The sequence below is a fragment of the Calonectris borealis genome, chromosome 4 (genome assembly GCF_964195595.1).
Source record: "Calonectris borealis chromosome 4, bCalBor7.hap1.2, whole genome shotgun sequence".
NCBI lineage: Eukaryota > Metazoa > Chordata > Aves > Procellariiformes > Procellariidae > Calonectris > Calonectris borealis.
In genome coordinates, this window is record NC_134315.1 from 41,968,045 (window position 1) to 41,986,496 (window position 18,452).

Sequence of the window (18,452 nt, forward strand, 5' to 3'; positions counted from 1 at the left end):
GTTATGTGCTGTACTTACCTCTCCCCAGTCCACGTTTTTAGGTGGTAGTGGATAATATGAAGTGATATCATATGCTATTTCTTCCATAAACCACTTAAAACTTTTGCAGTTGTGATCTTCACGGAATTTTTTCAGCTCAGATATATCTCCGTAGGGTAGCGCTTTTGTCTCCGGCCGACTGGCATAAAAATAATCTTTGTATTCGTCCCACCACACTTCTACAACTCTGACATAGTTCTGTGAAAAACAAGGACATTGCTGCTACCTCAAAACACACACAACAGGTCAGACGTAACTGCATGTAAATTCCAGAAATTTGAGGACTTCTCCTTTTAAAAAGTGACAGCATTAAATTATTATATAGCACTAGTAATTTGTCACCTTCAGCAGACTATACGAGACGCATGCATATTATTTTCAAATGACAGTTTGGGACTGCAGCCAGCAAAATAAACTGGCTTGCTCAATGAGAGTACAAAGTCTTTTTCTAAGTTTAGAGAATGTTTATTTGAAAATAAAGACTCTTTAGTTATGGGTGCAATAAAGTGTTGCAATCATTTGCTATGTACCAGCCCTGCAATTTAGAGTTGGTATTCACCTTCTACAGTTTTAATACAGAGAACGATATGCGTTAGTCCAGTAAGGGTGAAAAAATTAAGTCTTAAACGGGTCAGATATGACGCACCAAGGAGATTTTATTTTAAGTAAAGTAGTTTATTGCTGCTTGGAGAAGGGGAAAAAACGGATAGCTCGTTTGGAGAACAAGTCTCTCCCTCACATCTTTCTTCTCAGTCTCTTTGATGGCTCTTATCTCTATATTACCTGTATACGTTCTAGATGCACACCTCACTTTGTACAATTCTTCTAGCATTAATGACCCGGTGTTAAAACAGTCCTAACAGATCTGACTAAAGGCACAAATTATTGTGAGTTTCACTTTAACCCACATCCAGCATAAATTGAACAAAGCTATGAAAAAAAGCACATTTACTATGGGATAGGAGGGTGCCTGGAAGAGGGAGAAAGCTATTCCTGCATCCTGCCTTGTACAGAGAAGCAACTTAAAGAACACTCAGCGGTGTTTTGTTGTATTCAGCAAGCAGACAAGCAGACTCATGTAAGGTGTTTAGATATGCCGTAAATATTTTTGATCAGCTTTTCAGAAGCGTGAAATGGTTTTTGTAATTTCAGACAAGGCAAACAAACACCTTGCCTGCACTGAGCTATCCTGCCTCCCACTGCTCTTGTCTCTACTCCCAGCTATGCCCATTTCCCCCTACCTTCCCTCGTACAGGTCCTAGTGCTTGTTTGATCAAAATGTTAATCAATTCACATTACTAATAGAGGACTTTTTTTTTTATTGGGTGCCAGGTTCGTTTCATACCATTAAGCGAGGCTGGGACATTCCCTTTTCAACAGATACAACTGCTAGCTTGGCTCAAGCCATGCTCTGTAACCCTACCAGTAGTCACCATCACAGGTAACATCTAGGAAGATGGATCTGGGATTGGAATTTACAAAGAAGTGGGTCTTTGGGAATGGGATTTACCAATGCCAAAACACCGCACAAGAGGAAGCTTAAACCAAGCAATAGGAAACCTTAACAGGAGGGTTGTCTCTCTTCCTGCTGGTAGGTGGAAACTTATATGAAACAGTTTTTCTTGATTCAAGTTATCCCTTCAGATACAGACAGCTGGCTCACTCTTTTCTTGAGGTGATGTCTACTTTTAATATCATGGCTTGAGCAACACTTCTGAACCTGCAAAGTGCCTGAGGAGTTCCCAACCTTTACGATGAAGTGCAGAGCATGCCATTTTCCCAGGTGTCATTCACTGCTTGTTAATTAACAAATGCAGCCACAAAGGTCTGAGAGATGCTAGATGACTGCATTCACTAACTCAGCCTAGCATCACACCCTATCAAGCCAAAGGGGGATTTCAAACCCATGATCATCGTCTCCAGGAGTGCGCTGCAGTTCATACTTCAGCTGGGCACAGCGCAGCAAAGTCTTGGGGTGCTGAGAGTAAGTAGTAGGAAATGTGATTTGTACCTTAAAGATGGGGAGGGGCGGAGCACAATGTGGGTTCCAGGAATCTCTACTCTTAATAACAGTGGAATTGGCACAAAGATTTCCCTCCCGTGGGGATGACCATCTTAGCTTTAGACACTGAATAGCTTTGGATGAAGTGCTCTCTAAATTGCTATTGATAATTTAAATAGATTTATCTAAAACTGTTGTTATCTAAAATCAAAAACCACCTTCACGGTTGCAGCAAAACAGTACCTTTAATGTAGGAGAAGACCCAACGTACACAGGGGGTGGATTTCCTTGCCAACCCTGGAGACGATAGATGTGTCCAACACGAGAACAGGGAACAAACAACAGTTTTCCCCCACACTGCCAGATCTAAAGTTAAAGCAAAGGTGGAGATATTAATGTAGAAGCACAGGAATTTAAAATGGACAAATAGATAATAAATTATAGAAGAAATGTCAACTACTTTTTTTACTATACCAACTGTGTGATATATTTAAATATTTTCGCTTCAGATGTAAGCATAAATGTAATAGGTCTCTGAAATGAAAGGCTGTATTGAGTACATCTTCAACTCATCCATAAAATTTCTCAACTAAATTACTTTTTAAAAAAGCTTTTAAAAAAGTTTGCCATCTCATTCCATTGCTATTTTAAAAGAACACTAATGAATGAGTGCACAAAATCTGGAACTGGGTTATTTCTATTATGACAGAATTAATAATATTTTGATTTTATTAAAGCAATTCACATACCATCACTAAGATGGGTTTTGGTTAGATACCCATCACATTTAAGTTTTTCTTAATAAAGACTAGTAGGAGATAAGGATGTCTTTGGTAACCCATTGTTCCAAGTACAAACAGATTTTTCTTTAACGATAGTAGCTGAAAATAAAAAATGGGTAAAACATAGCACCATTCTGAAATTCCTTCCCACATGTCCTTGGATAATCCATTTATGGGGAAAAGAAAACATACCTAAACCTGAATTTAGTTGCTTATAGTTTTGACAAGTTTGAATGTAGCATCAAATCCAAATTCAAGCTAACTTTGGGGATGTTCCAGATTAGTCCAAATTCCAGATTAAAAATATGACTTAACGGTATTAGGAAAGATGGGCAGAATAGTTTACTTCCTTCATTGCATCATCATATTAATTTTCTTAAGTTTCATCAAAAAAACCCCTCAGATATGCAAGGCCATTATATTTGCTATCTAGGACTCAGCATGCAAGACTGATAAATGTTACTTAGTTCTTCTGAAGATTGGTTGTGATCTACATGAAACCAATTTGGAGGTCTCTACATAATCAGCACTTCAATTACAAAATTACTGTATGTAATTTCAATCATGATTTAGCTCTAAGCAAGATGAAGAATTAAAAGGATAAAGACCCTGTATGTGTAACATCCTCAGTAACTACCTCTTGCATATGGATTTACAGCTGAGCAAGTGCACTCAGAGCTTTCCTCAAAATCATGAAGAGCAAGAGTAGCTATAGGGGACCTCTGAATGTACTTTTAGTAAAATTCAGCTACGATTTCACAGATCGCTGCTGAGGATATTAGATGTTTCCACTTTTGTTTGTTAATTGGGACAGATTCCTGCTGTCTGCCACTTGTGTCATTATGAATACTGAAGCTACTAGAAGCTAATGATTATCATCTTACATTTCCTGCTAACGGAAGAGCATGCATATGCCTAGTAGTGAAAATAAAATCTTCTGCAGTGATTATGAATTATGCAGTTAGTGTTTCAATTATGAAGACTCCTCTTGTAAAGAAGTTCTTGAAATTTTGAAAAGTATATGAGATAATTTTTCACCCGTAAAAATGGCAGGGAGGAGGAAACTAGGGCAGATTACTTTTTGTTGCATTGTTGTATACTTTACAAGCATTTATACATAAACGGAGTGCCACTTGTTCTCTATAATCACTTCCATTAGAAACAACGTTTTTCTGTACTCACCATGAGAGCACTCAGCTCCCCCTCCATAAAATTTGCCAGTCTGGTTTCAGATTAGGTATTTAGGGTTGTGTGTGATCCCAAACCATTAACAAAATCTAGATTACTCAGCATTCAGGTCTCAGCACGAGGCCACCTCTCTGCCCCAAAGCCCGCAAGAAAACATTGAGGACACACGTCTGCCACAACATCTCCTCGCAACAAAACCTACCAGGCTTCATGAAACAGAGGTGGTGCAAATCAGAGGTAGGTCTGTCTGAACTCCAAACAGAAGTATATACAGAAAAAATACATACTAAACTGAATTAGTTTTCAATTTTTGGTGTTACCTTGTAAGAAATTTCAAAATTTTCACCACCCCAAATTTGAAGACCTGGATCATAGAGACCCAGTTCAAAGAAGAAATCACGTTCAATGGCAAACAATCCACCAGCCATTGCAGGGGACCTGAAAGAGGAAGACAGTGTAACTCCTTCTGCCAAAAGGATATGATAATACTTGGAGAAAGCATTGATTAAGGAAGCAATTCACTGTTAACATATAATTAAGATCAGATAAATGGCAATACACTGAAAAATCATAAAGCTTTGTCATCAGCTTCCACTGATTTTCTGAAATGACATCTGCACAATTTCTAGTGAAGTCACAGATTTTTTTTTTTTTTTAATTATACAAAATTGTGGTTGGAATTATCCATTCAGCCAGCCAGTGTGCTTCTATTAAAATAAAAAAGGTAAGAATCACTGTGGCAAGACATTTCTCTCTGGAAAGTTGTTCAGGTTTCTGAGATAACAGATGATACTGTATAGCAGACTTAAAGCTTATGCTCTGAGGAGCTGCCACATTGAAACTTATTGACTATTACACAAGCAACCCAGTTTTTCTGGCTAAACGATATCTTTCTGTCTCCTCCCTCTGGCTCTTTTTCTACCACTGCCATATGAGACACTTTTCATTACCCTCAGTGAAATTTTTAGGAGGGTCTGGATCAAGTTGTACAAGGTTTCCATTTTGGTTTAGGTTTTTTTTTTTTAAAATGGCTTAGTAAATCCCTCCGTGTATGCCAGGGTTCAATTAGCAAGTTTTAAGGTGGCAAAAAGGCATTGTGGTTTGGATTAGAGCATTTTTGCAGAATGGCTCTTAACCAAAATTCTTTGGTTGCTTGCTCACACTAAAATAGAGAGTACGATATGGTAAGCCATTTCCAGCACACATACCAAGCATATTTTACCTGAGGATCAATAAATATATAAAAATCCTAATGGATAAAAGCTGGAATCCCCACTAAGCTGGCAATTTAAAAAAAAAGCTGGTACGGAAAAAGTGAATTCTTTCTGACTTCAGGTGATCTGCAGCACTGAAAGGAGGAGGATCCAAGAGTCCAGATCACTCTGGTGAGCCAAGTAAAATGCAAGTGAAATATTCCTTCATGACCAAAATATTGAGAGATGGGTCATTTCTAGCACTATTCAGTCTCTTCATTCCATTAGATTTTTAAGTTAGTGGTGCTCCTTTTACCAGCAATGATTATGTATTTCCCTTCTGCATGTAAACATCTGGAGGAGAACTGCTTACAAAAAAAAAACCCGTAGGGTTATTTTTTATATATATATTTTATATATAGCATATACCCCCTCCGCATAAGGGGGGCAGGGCAACGACAAAACCAGAGCTGCTGGGCCTTCAGCTGAGTTAAACATAATGCTTATCAGTTTAGTTGCCCTCCAAACCAGCTGATCAGATGCTGAGTTACTCCTAAATGTCCCCCTCTACTTTGCTTACTGCATTTTCCTCCAGCACTGCTGTGGCATCGCTGGGGTTCAAAGGGTAGGAAGCCAGCAAGCACAGCGGGAGAAGCAGGCTGCAAAGTACAGCCCTGTGGCTTTCCTGCGTTTTTGGTTTTCCTCAGCACCATAAAGGCGCGGCAAGTGTAGAGGTCTCAGATGCTGAAGTTTCAGTCTTGGCCTCCAACGTGCTGTCAAGTGTGTTAAAGAACACAGTAAAATCCACATAACGTCAGTAGTTTATTTTATAGGATATGAAGACGTAAGCATAATACTTCTGAAAGAAGGGTTCAGTCCTGAGGCAATTCTCACATTACAAAAAGTTTGTTTCTGCGCTTTAAGCTGTTGAGGTTTGTTTCTTTGTTTGTTTTCTTTTTAGACTAGGCAATCCTGGCTATGGTTTCAGCACGACTTTTACTTGGTCTTACTTGCCTTGGTATTGCCGCAACAAAATGCATACAGCCTGGAAATGAACAGATGCAGGGAATGTCTCTTTTTAGAAGAACCACTGTAACTCTGAAAGTATTATTAAAAATAAAGTAATCTTTTAAACCGTTCTGAGAACATGTGTTCTGTGTTTCTGGGAACAGTTTAAAGGATTTTAAGACCTGTTTGGATGGTAAACACAGAACACAACAGTGATGTTTGAAATAGTTTATCCCCCTCTAAGCGAATATTAAAGTTCCAATGTGGACAGCCTTGTCAGAAAATGGTATTATTTATACTGTATACAAAACAGATCAAAGCTTCATAACTTCCTTGCATGTGTTGCCATTTTAGCAGAGAACAATCACGGGTGAGGATAGGGAATTACCAACATCAGTTCTTACAATGTTTAAATCATATATACAAGCAATAGAAGACATTAGATTCTGAAGATGTGAGGATTGCTTTCAAATGTAGTAACACGATCAGTTAAGTGTGAAGGGGAAAGTAATATAAAACAGCAGAACCACAGTCTCCCAGTCTTGAAAAGCCATCCAGAAACCCTAGTTTCTAAGCTAGGGTTTCTAGGCAGTTTGTTTGCTGGGAAGAAAACACCCCTCCGCAAAGCGAAAGAAAAAGGTGGGACTTCTGTGAAAGTTATTGGAGTTTTCCCAGAAAATAAGGTGGTGTTTTTTTCTTTTTTTTTTTTTTAATTTTTTTTTTATGTTATGTGTATTAAATTGAAATCCCCACATATACTTAGACCTTAGAAAATATCTAGCCAAGATTCTTAAATAGTATGCTTCTTTGTCAGATGTGATCTATTATGAAGCAAGTGGGAGAAATATGACAAAAGGGATTTTTTTGATGCACATGCATAATCCACGAGCTGTATGCATGCATCAAGCCGTGACAGCAGGCTACAGACTTTATGCATTACCGGCTATTATAAATACTCACAGCATGCTCGTTATTTCAAATCAAATGATTAAATAAGCACTGTTGTTTCCAACACTACTTTTAAAAAAGTATCATAGCTAAATAAAGTTTTCCCTGGAAACAAAGTCACACGATATTTTATTTTGCCAAACAAAACCCTGTCATTCTAATGTGCACCCTATTAACCATACAAGAGCAGGAATGGAGAGGCAGCACAAGGTAGCAAAGGTATTTTGAGCACATAGTCAGTTGTGGCAAACAGGTCTAATTAAACAAAGCAGTTGGTGCGGTTAGAAATAGGAAGATTTTCAGGCTAGAATTACATGCAAGTTTTAGTGGATCAATATCGACTTCAGAAAAAAAGAAACGGGTAAGTGATTTAGTGATTACCGATACGGCTCAGTTTTTGTCTTTCTGCTTTCCTTCTCTCGCTTGGTCAAGGGAACCCTCTTCCATAGCATACTCCAATCCCACGCTCCTCTAGCAAACCCATCTTCGTCACCACCCCCTTGCGGCACAATCTTATAAGTGTTGCCATCTATGACATCTATAAGCGGCACAGTGCATGTGGTTCTGCAAGGTGGCAGATGGTGGCAGGGAAGATGCGGTTATGTGCAAGGACCCGCGTGGCACACGTGCACCGACCGTAGTTTGTGGGAAAAGAAGGGGGAGGGGGGGGAAAAACAAAAGGGTTTAGACAATTATTCATCACGATTCACAGTATGTAAACAGCTCTCTTTACCGATAAGGCTCAGTTTTATGTTTTCGTTTGGACTTTTCCTTGTGGCTTAACGGAATTCGTTTCCACAGCAAACTCCAGTCCCAGGCCCCTCTGGCAAAACCATCTTCATCCCCACCTTGTTGTGGCTCAATGGAATAATCATTCCCATCTATGTAATCTATTAGAGGTACAGTACATGTAGTTCTGAAACATTTACAGAAGGGAAAGAAAGAGCAAAATACAATTTCAGAAGAGTAATCTGTCTAATCTGAAATTTACACCATTAATCATTAATCTTATAAAGCAGTTTATATGAAAAGCCACTTGTAAACATATTAAAAAATGAAGCCTCAGTAGAAGAAAAAAGGGATAGTCCTTTCTTTATGGTGTTTTAAGAGGTTCGGAAAGCAGAAAAGTTAAGTCTGAAATGCTAACATATCAATTCATTTATCAATACTTTTTCCTTTACATCTATTTCTTGACATCGGTCTTCTAATAAGGCACTGCTGGAGGAAACAGAGGACCTTTAGAGGGCTAGAGTTGTCACAGTATTATTATTTCCCATAGTTTCTATTCATATCAGATCTTAGCTGTCAACAAATATGATAAGCTCTTAGCTTTTACTAGTGTAAACATGGATTTTCACTATTCTGTCCTATTCAACTGCCCTGCAAATCTAACCTCTCAGGAGAAAAAAAAGGTTACTGGTGCTCCTAGCAGCAGTCTTCAGTAGAATTTTTCCTTTTTGATTTGCAAGATGCTCCTCTATCTCTTGTGATCTGTCATATAGAACATTCACCAAGGAAAAGACATTATCTTGTTATTCTCCCCAAATTTTCCAGATGAGATTCATGGTGACCAAACTTGGAGCACTTCCACCTTTTAAAGTCAAATTCTACGAGATAGAAAAACAAGTGGTGGTGGGGGGGAAGAAATGCTAACGCTGTGCTCTTCTTTGAGGCAGAACCGGCAGCACGCCGCAGGCAGGGGACCAGGGCTTGGAAGAAGGCGTGCCGCCCTCCGGCACCGCGCGCCTCGGCACCCCTGGTCCTCCCGTAACCCCCGCCTCTGCGGGCAGCGCTGGAGGATGCCTCTAAAGCTGCCTGTTCTCACCTGCCTTTCTCCTGTAAGAGTAACACACACACTCGATGGAAGCACACAAGCATTTCCACCTTCCATCTAGTATCCTGGCCCAAATATAGTCTTGAAGCTGACTTACAGCCTTTGAAAGACACACAAAACCCACCTCTTCAAGAAAGTTCTGGTAGTACGACAGGTTAACAAATAGTTTTTAGGATTAAGCAGTTATTTTATGGGATTAAAGAGTTTAAACAAGCACATGGTTTCCTAAACACACATACCCCCTGACCACACAAGCTAAGAGCGCGGTAGCACGCAGCAACAACAGCATTTCAACAGCTGGGAGAAACAAAGCCCCTGGGGATCTCCCGCCTCTGTCACCTCTCGCAGATCCCACGCTCGCGGCGCAGGCATTTCCACCAGTGACTCCTTCCAAGCGCCTGGGCTTGCGGCAGAGACCGGCTCAAGCCCTGGCCTCGGTTCGCTAGAGGCAGCGCTCCAAAGCGCTTCAGAGGAAACAAGTAAGACCATGTTGCAAGACCAAAGATGAGCAAGTTATAAAACTCTGGAGATCACAGAGGCTTTAAATCCCCATTAAATCAAAACGCTTACTGCTACTTTTCCTCCACCAAAAATCACGTTTCTGTTTAGTTATTTTGTTTAATCAGGCTCCTTATTCAGCCAGAACAGAACGTTTTTATAACAGTCCCTCAGATCGTTGCAAAAGACAAGAGTTGTCTTGCAGTTAATCTACACTAAGCAAAATACTCAGTATGCCTATTAAAATAAACTACCCAGAGATTTATTTCCCTGACTATTTTACTTTCTCCTTACATAGCTTTTATGCTGGGAGGCAAAAAAATCATCACACAGCAAATATTGATAGAGTTTGATATAGATATATAGATATAAAATATATTGACTATGGTTTGAAAAGTGAAGATTGCTACTGTGACTTTTTATTCCTAGAGGGCAGACACTGGAAATAACGGGAGAACATTACCTGTCCTTAGATATAGGAGCTATAAGTGGCGCATACCAATTAATTCCCACCTCACAATGGGCATCAAGGTAAACCAAAACCTTTGAAAGAAAAAAAAAAGTAAAGTAATTTATATTTCTGTATACGAGATCACAATAATTTAAGTAAGCTTATTCACATTGAAATACTTTCATACTATAAAGAAAAAAATGAAGCTGAAATGAGTAAAATTAATCTCTTTTTACAACAGTAGCGCTAATATAACAGTACATTTCTACATGTCTATTTGAACATAGAACCACCACCACCACCTCTCCCCCCAAAAAAGAAAAAAAAAAGACAGACTTGTGTGTGAAGTGGCTCCTACCTGTCCAAGTTTAGCCTTCTGGGCTCCAATGCTCCTAGCTTGGATTAAACCTTCTCTCCTCTCGTTTCGAAATACCTTTACAAGGCCGTTCCACTGCTTAATATAGTCATCCAGCCTCTCTTTTAAGTGTGCTATCAAACAACAAAGAAAAAAAATTATTTTGGTGGGGTTTAGTAATAAACAGTTTTGTACTCTTAACACAACCCAAATCCAACTCTACTTAAAAATATCTACAGACATTTAGGACTACGAGAATTTTTAGCTCAACTGCTCATACTACCCCTCACAAACACTAAACCTGAGGAGACCAAGACGTGGAGCACTCTGACTTCATGGCTTAGGTTTGTCTTGGGCACATCAGAGGAAAAAGCAGCTGAAGCGGCTGGCCACACCACCCGGAGGAGCTGGGTGGCCAATTCCCAGTCATTTCAACATATCACACAGTGGCTTTCAGCTCTTTGCCCGTATTTCGACCAGGCAGAGAAGTTTCTACACTTCAGCGTAAGGTCTTTCCTCATCAGATAATGTCACACGTACAGTTGAAGGCACCACTTTTCAGTTAAACATTTCTCTTCACTCATGTTCTTTTTGCCTCACAATTTTTTGTGTCAGTCTATTAAATCTGGAAACTTGAGACAGAAACCCACCATACTCAAATTATTCTCCTCCCCCATCTAGACCTGTTCCCTCTTGGAGATGGGGTGGTCTTATGCTAATCTTCTAAGGGAATTAATAAGAAGAGTAATTGGAGGGCCAGAACTGCAGTGAACGAGCTGTGGCTCATCATAGTGATGAGCACGTTACAGACCCTACAAAATGAAAAGAGACAGGGAAACTTCAGCCAGAGGGACTTGGTCAGTAAAGGGATGAGTAACCGCATAAGAATCAAGATGGGCTACACTTAAACGGTTACAGATTTGTATTTGCACATTGGTCTTTGCCAAACTAATCTGGAAATCACATTCCTACCACACAGTTTGAAAAAAGGATCCTAGTGTTGCATAATATTTTTGCACAGATGATTCTGTTGAGAAAACTCACAAAGGCAGAAGGACTGGCAGTCAGGCGCTTGCTGTTTGAGGCTACGCTGATTTAACTACTGGTGTTCATTTAAAATCTATTTTTGTACTGAAAAGCTTGAAAAAACTGCCTACGGTTTCAGTTTCTCCCAGTCAAGAACCAAAATAAGCTGAGGCATCCATGCGCTGGTTTGCACCAGCTCCGAGGGGCGACTACCTGCCATGCCTGTGCTGATCTAACAGGAGAGAGGACGTGCAGAGGTGGAAGGAGAAGGACGTCCCTTTCGGCAGCAACAAGCCATCAGGGTGCTTCAGCAACAGCATTTTCCACACCCTGAATGAAAATGATCAAAGTCTGGAGCTTGCTGCAACTTACGTTTCAGTATGTTTTATATTCTTGCCAAAAGTATTAAAAAAGCTCTAGTTTAAATAAAAGCTACATATATATAACTGAAATGATGTTTTTTGGAACTGAAGTTTCCAACCTTGAAAATTCAGCAATTCTACCAAAGAACAATCTTCTGAAACCACTATCTTTTAATACTTTTATTATCCCTCCTCTTCACCTTCATAAAAGAGTAAGTTTTCTCAACTACAAGTTTTATGTAACCTCTTCTCCTTTCCCACACACATTTACAATTTCTTTTGTAAATCCTTGTGTGTTAGGAAAACTTCAAGGATACATAAATATCAAACTAGAGAAAGAACAATTTTATCACATATGCTGTATAGAATAACATACCATGTAATATATATAGAATATATGATATGATAGCTGTGACATAAATTTTTATAGGATAAAATCAACAGAGTTATGAGGCCATACTGAAGTGGTACTAAGAGAATCTTTATACCACACCATTATGTACTCTGCAAATTCCAAGTACATGTTACAGAAGGACTGTCAGGAATGTTTTAAAGATTTAAAACCTGAAGTTATTTCCAGATCTCCTGCCTATGAAGCCAAATGTTTTAGTTATCAAATGTTCAACTATGTAAGGCTCACGGGGAGCTGTAAAAACCTGTCATATTGATTGTGTAAAGCTTTTCTACAGTACAAGTCTCAGGACTTTGCAGTCCATTATCTGAAACCGTGCCAGGGTTAGCAGCAAGTGCTATTTCCCACAGGAAAACTGAATTTTCCCCCCTTCCCATACTACAAAGAATGCATGACAGTAGTGTATAAAATCCTGATATTTTTACAGTTAGAAATACTCTTTGGCCAGCATTACATTTTGTTCACCTATAACGTGTATTCATGGTATCTGTCAACAGCCTTACAGCATTCTGTTTTTTGTTCAAAAATGTGTATTTTACCCTTTAAAAATATTATAACCACCAATCTGGTCTTCCCTTCTTTGGGTCCTTCTCTCGTATCTCAGTGCATGAATCAATGTTTTTGAAAAACGCATCCTTTCTCCAAAAGATCTTAGGCATTGCAGATTATGGGGTGGGGGGGAGGAAAGCTGTTTTTTTTCCTCGACTCATGGATGTCAGTTTGAGAACTAGAAAAATGATATCACAAGTCTTCCCTAAAGCAGCTGCCTCTGAGTCCCCTGTACTGTAACACTACTAACGTGGGGCTCTCCGCTCTAACACCAGCACTGATTAATGCTTCAGTTTCCCCGCTGCGAGCACAGTTAAACGACTTAATAAGAATACTGTTACCTGTCTATGCTCATTACTTCCCCTCTGGTTATCTTACGGGATGCTCCATCAGTGGGAAATACAGATAGCGATAAAGAAAAAATAAGTAAATGCAAAAGGTAGACAAAGCCTGTACACGCTACTGTGAACACTGGTATTCACCTTGTAGTCAGGTAAATTTACAGGTGCATGGGCTACAAAAGTGAGCTGCACCAGCTGAGATATTGACCTCTGTTTCAGAAAGAAATAAAGCTGACACCTAAATACATAACAAGTAGTCGCTGAAGACCTATATACGCTACTGTAATTGTAGGGAGCTTCAGAAAATCCAGTGTTACGAACGCTCATTGCCCTTCCAGAACAGCCGTATCCTCCATACAGCTAGCACTCACAGCAAAATAAACTGTTTCTATCAAGAAACACAAGAAAAACCGGGGAAAAAGCCCCCCACGTGCAGCAGCGTGCCCACACTGATGCTGTGGTAGAAGCTGCTGCAACACTTCTTGGACTCTAACATGCATTAATACAGAGGTCTCCATTGAAAATACCAGAACTAGCATCAATCAGTTGGCTTGGCATCATCTTCTTGTTACTGTTCCCTTTCTGCTTTGACAAAGGAAAAAAATGCCCGAGCAGAATTCAGCACATCTCTCCGCGCGGTTCTCCACAGTCAAACCCTGCTGTTTGCAGAAGAGATTAAGGAAGGAAAGGAGAGTGTTGTTCAGCAAAATGACTGCTCCCCATTGTCTTTGTATTATACCAAGAATTATAATGAAAAGAACATTTTCCAAACATTGCAACTGTTCCTCCCTGTAAGGCATAATGTACATAAGCTTCTATGCAGCTGTAACTCCCTCCTGATGAAAGAGGATTTCTCGTAAAGAAGGACAGGCAGGATTCTTTATGAGCCAGCATTTGGAAGTGTTTGCAACCGCTAGGCTCCATTTTAATTTCATATTGCTGGAGAAGGCGGCAGCTAAGAAACAAGGACAGTCACATTAAGTGTGAGCAAACATCCTCCCAGCACCTGTGTCCCTCAACATTGGTCTCAAAGAGCGTAAGACGCTCTGCAGAGGGTGGAAAGGCAGATACAAAGTGTGCAGTCTGAAAGCAGGTGGGGAAGGAGAAAATCCTGTATCTGTGTTGTCCGCACTGCTTTTCTTCTGGCTGAAAAAGCAAGAAGCCACCAGCGGCTCTGCTATGATTAAGAGTGTTTGTGTTTTGCAGCTCTCCTAACAACTGGAGATCTCTTCAAGCAGCTTGGCACGCTCCACAGCCCATACTAGTTCATGCTTCTCTCTGGGAGAAAGAAGTGGAGCAAGGTTCTACTCTCTCAGCCATTTTTCATCTAGAATGCAATTTGAGTTATTGAAATTAAGTTAATTATGTTTACCAAGTAATAGCCTAAAGCAGTTTGAAGAATGATTATAGTGAAACAGTACAGTTGCAGCAAGGTGTTCAGAGCCATTCCAGTCCGTGCTTGTTCTCCAGTCACTCACACATGAGAAAATTGCATCTTGAGCCTGCTTTACTGAATTTTCTGATTCAAGAAAGTTATTTGGGAAAATGAAGTGTGGGAAATATAGAGACAAGGGTCTGCTCGATGTTAGGTCCAGGCTAGCTGTATCTGCTAACCATTCATATATGAGCAGAGAGCATAAGTAAAGTTCTGTATTTCAAAACAAATTTCTTGAAAAATACTGCCTTTATTTAATTGTCATATATTGGAAAACCGTAGTACCAGTTTTTATGCCAGACAAACTCATTTCATGAATTACATACACATAGCACAGAGTCAGTTACAACTCATGTGAAACCCAAGTACTGAGTCCGATCATTAGTAAAAACTCTGGTAGTTTTTCTTGAGACCATCAGTATCGTAGTTACTTTATACAGCTAATTCAATCCTTGAACAGCTCTGAAGGAAAGCTGTGATCCCAGCTGAAAAGGAAAAACACAGCACATGTCTGCTGACTGAATTATTAAAATTACATCCCTTAGGAGAGAAGATACTTTTGTTTTACAGCGTGTGTGTATATCTAAGCCAAATTCTCAAAAGCTGTAAAAGGATACAGGAGACTATAATGTAGTGTTCAGTATCTTTATTAGACTAAGCCAGATGTAGTCGAGTTTACAATACAGGTAACTTTTCCTCTCCTGTAAAAACAAACAGAAAATGATACCTACCTACCTACAGGTATGATTTGAAAACAATTATTGTATGTTAATTTTTGCTAGTGATTTATACTCAAAAAAGGCAACCCTGACTATGTGATGAGTTCGGTTTTAAAATTTATAGTGGGTATACCTGCAGAAAACAACTCCTCCCGTGAGGCTGGAACTGGGAGAAGCCCAGATCACTTGATAAAGCGCAAAGTTTCAGAACAGAGTCATCTGCTTTCTTTGCCACTACCCAATTCAGCTATTATAAAAACAAAGAGGAGGGTAAAGGGAATGTATCCTATGCTGCTGACCAGTTCAAACTTGCCCGGGCTCTTAAAAGCCATCATCATCGTTGTCTAGAAGAGACTGTCATCCCGCACACTCAAAGTTATGTTTTTATTTATGCGTCTACTCTTTTTCTCTATCAACTTCTATTCAAGAGCTATGCTGCAATAAAATCTTGCAGAACATGCAGTTTTGGTGCACTGTTTTGAAATTTGTTTAAAGTTTAAAACCAGACTGATTTCCTCTACATAAATCATCTTATATCTCTAGCATACCACTTCCAGTTCTTCTCTGTATTCAGCCTTGATTTGCATTAACGCTGAGGATACCACCATGAACGGAAAAAAGTCAGTGTATGTTTATAAGAATCACACATAAGTACATACATCATGACTATAAACCAAGACCACAACGTATATTACAAAGGAAGAGGAAAACCTCTGGACTTCTGAAAACAGTGATATGCAGGACTCAAAGAAAGGCAGAAATCAAAATGCACTTAAATTCTTAAAAATCCCTCCCCCCAATAAGAAATAATAACCACCTCAACATGATGTTCAACAAAAAACGGATGTTAAAAATTAAAAAGATAGTGAAAATGAATCAGAATAATTCAATAGCTTTAGATACATTTTTATTATAGTATTAAAAAAGAAAAAAAAAAAGGAATCTGGATTCCTATATGGAATAAAGAAAGAAATTATTCTTACCAGGCTTAACTCAAACTCCTTCAATACTGTTAAATCTACTTGTTTTCACAAGGTCTGAGAGAGGTACTAGTTATCCTAGCTTTCTACTATATACAACTCCACAACTACAGAAGAGTGCCCACCATAAATCCTGTATTTCAAACAGCTGAATACACATAAAGGATTGCCACCTTTATGAAACCAGTTCATCAGAAAAGAGCTTTCCCTTCACTGAAAACTGAAGGAACTGTGAAGAAGCAACTTACTTTTCTTGCAGTCAACTCAATCCATGTCAGGTAATAAACAAAAAGAAAACTGTTTTTAAAACAAATGAAATTCCCTTTTCTACAAGTAGTGTGTTAATATTCCAAATATACCTTTGTTGCTAAAATCATCAATCAGCACAATTTCTGCCAAGTATTTCCTTGGCGTTCTCTTAATGACACTGTGGACTGTCCTCATAAGTGTGGACCATCCTTCATTATGGAAGACAATGACAACGCTGGAGGTGAGCAGGTTATCATCATAATGCCAGTATTTGCACCTGTAAAAAGATTTGATTTTATTAGTTTTCACATTATGATTTACAGAACTGCTTAACATCATCTTTGTGCAAATGAGATCTTCACTGATGGCTATCCTTCAGATTAAAGAGAAACAGGATATAAAAGGTAATATAACTTAAGCGCATCACAGAGGTACGAGGCCCAAATAGCAGTTTGCTTCCAGCCAGTGAGCCTTTTTTTCTCCCGAGAGAGAGGATGTAGCTGGCGAACGATGACTGCTGCCTCAACAGCTCCATGCTGCCTCTTGTGTAGGTGGATGGCATTGCAGGGACCCCGCCGAGAGACATCCCCACCACCACCACCACCACCACCACGACGCTGCTGCTTGCGTGGCCAGTGGAGAACAGTGGAAGAAAAGCCCAAAACCGTGGCTGCCAAGATGGGAGTCTTCTTCAAACCGTCAGATAGCACGATTTAGGATGGACTGTGCGTTTGGCTCACCTACTGCGTAACACACAGTAAGACAGTGCTGGGTTTTTTTAAGCCTCTTTAAATCTACATGGTAGAAGGGCTGTCTATGAAGTGTTTCTGTTGGCTTTATACAGTCCACTGCAGAATCTGCATAATTAGGCAAAGTTACAAACATTATTGTGACAAGGCAAAAGTCATTCATTTCTGCCCTTTCACAATAAAATAGATTTAAACATAGTAAGTAAACTTGCTAGAAGTACAGCAGCAGCATGCAAAATGCTCGTGTCAGCTGTTCTGCATAAAACTCTCAGTTTCCAAAAACTGTCAGAAAAGCATAGTTGCTCATGGGAAAAATGTAATCCCGTGGCAGACAAGCTGTGATCGTTACTGTTTATTATTCATGGTTAAACTTCCAGGTATAACAATGTAGCTTTTTAAAAAAAAAAAAAAAAAAAAGGTCACCAAACCCATTCAGGGTTCCAGCTTGGCATGCCATGAAAAGCACTTCTGTATCCATTTAAAACATTTTGCATTTCAGTTTCACTGTGGACCTGGACTCAGGTCTTTCTCCCTGAGGTATTACAGATGATTTAGAAACAAGCGATACAATTAATTCAGTCCACGCTTTCCAACATTTATTAATCACATTTGTCAACAACCCATTTCATTTGCAATTGTAGTGTCCATTTCCCCAACTGCACCCCTAAATGAGAGTGTCCACAGTCTCCTTAATTACAACCAGTCCAGGTTATTTCCTTACCTGGAAGTTTCCCTACCTGATTACTAGCCCCTTTTCCAACTATAATAATACAATTCCTATCGCCAAACCTAGAGACATAGTACTTTTGATTTCAATGGGCAAAAGACTTGCTTTTTTCATCTTTCAGCAAGTGAAGTCTCTACTAGAGGGAATCTGACTTTTCAAGACAACTATCATATATTAAGAAATTATTCTTGACAAATAGAAACTTTAAAACTTATGGATGCACAGACTTCCACAGTTATACTCTTCTGTATACAATAAAAAGCTTAAATGCACAGAAACATTCCTGTCTGTGAAAAGAAGTTACCTTAATCATCAGAAATCACCAGAGTTTCTGAAACTAAATTAAGTTAAATGCAGAAAGAACTCACATAACAGATCTATAGGTATTTAAAGAGCATTTCTTGGTGCAGAAGGACATATTTCACTGATTGTCAGGGAACAGCATCAATATATATTTCTCACCCATCAGGAAAAAAAAAAAAAGAAATTGATAGAAACATACTATTTATTTGGGTCCTGTGGGAAAAGAAAATTACAGAATCAAAACTGTCTATAAATAAGTCCAATCCAGTAAGGCATTTCTTCTCTTAGTCAGGCATGCTGTA

At 39.2% G+C, this 18,452-nt stretch overlaps 1 protein-coding gene across 2 annotated transcripts in view; it reads right to left on the reverse strand.

Annotated features, from left to right (window-relative positions):
- Nucleotides 1–18,452, reverse strand: part of GALNT7 (polypeptide N-acetylgalactosaminyltransferase 7) — a 75,077-nt gene that overhangs the window by 9,183 nt on the left and 47,442 nt on the right. The window contains exons 3-9 of one of the 2 annotated variants that reach the window (XM_075149327.1): nucleotides 16,482–16,648; nucleotides 10,302–10,432; nucleotides 9,956–10,035; nucleotides 7,542–7,724; nucleotides 4,332–4,449; nucleotides 2,285–2,407; nucleotides 19–237 (exon numbers count right to left, since the gene is read on the reverse strand). In XM_075149327.1, coding sequence (XP_075005428.1) covers nucleotides 19–237; nucleotides 2,285–2,407; nucleotides 4,332–4,449; nucleotides 7,542–7,724; nucleotides 9,956–10,035; nucleotides 10,302–10,432; nucleotides 16,482–16,648 — 1,021 coding nt within the window. Of the gene's footprint in view, nucleotides 1–18; nucleotides 238–2,284; nucleotides 2,408–4,331; nucleotides 4,450–7,541; nucleotides 7,725–7,893; nucleotides 8,077–9,955; nucleotides 10,036–10,301; nucleotides 10,433–16,481; nucleotides 16,649–18,452 lie in introns of both variants that reach the window. The other variant, XM_075149328.1, reaches the window with a different exon arrangement.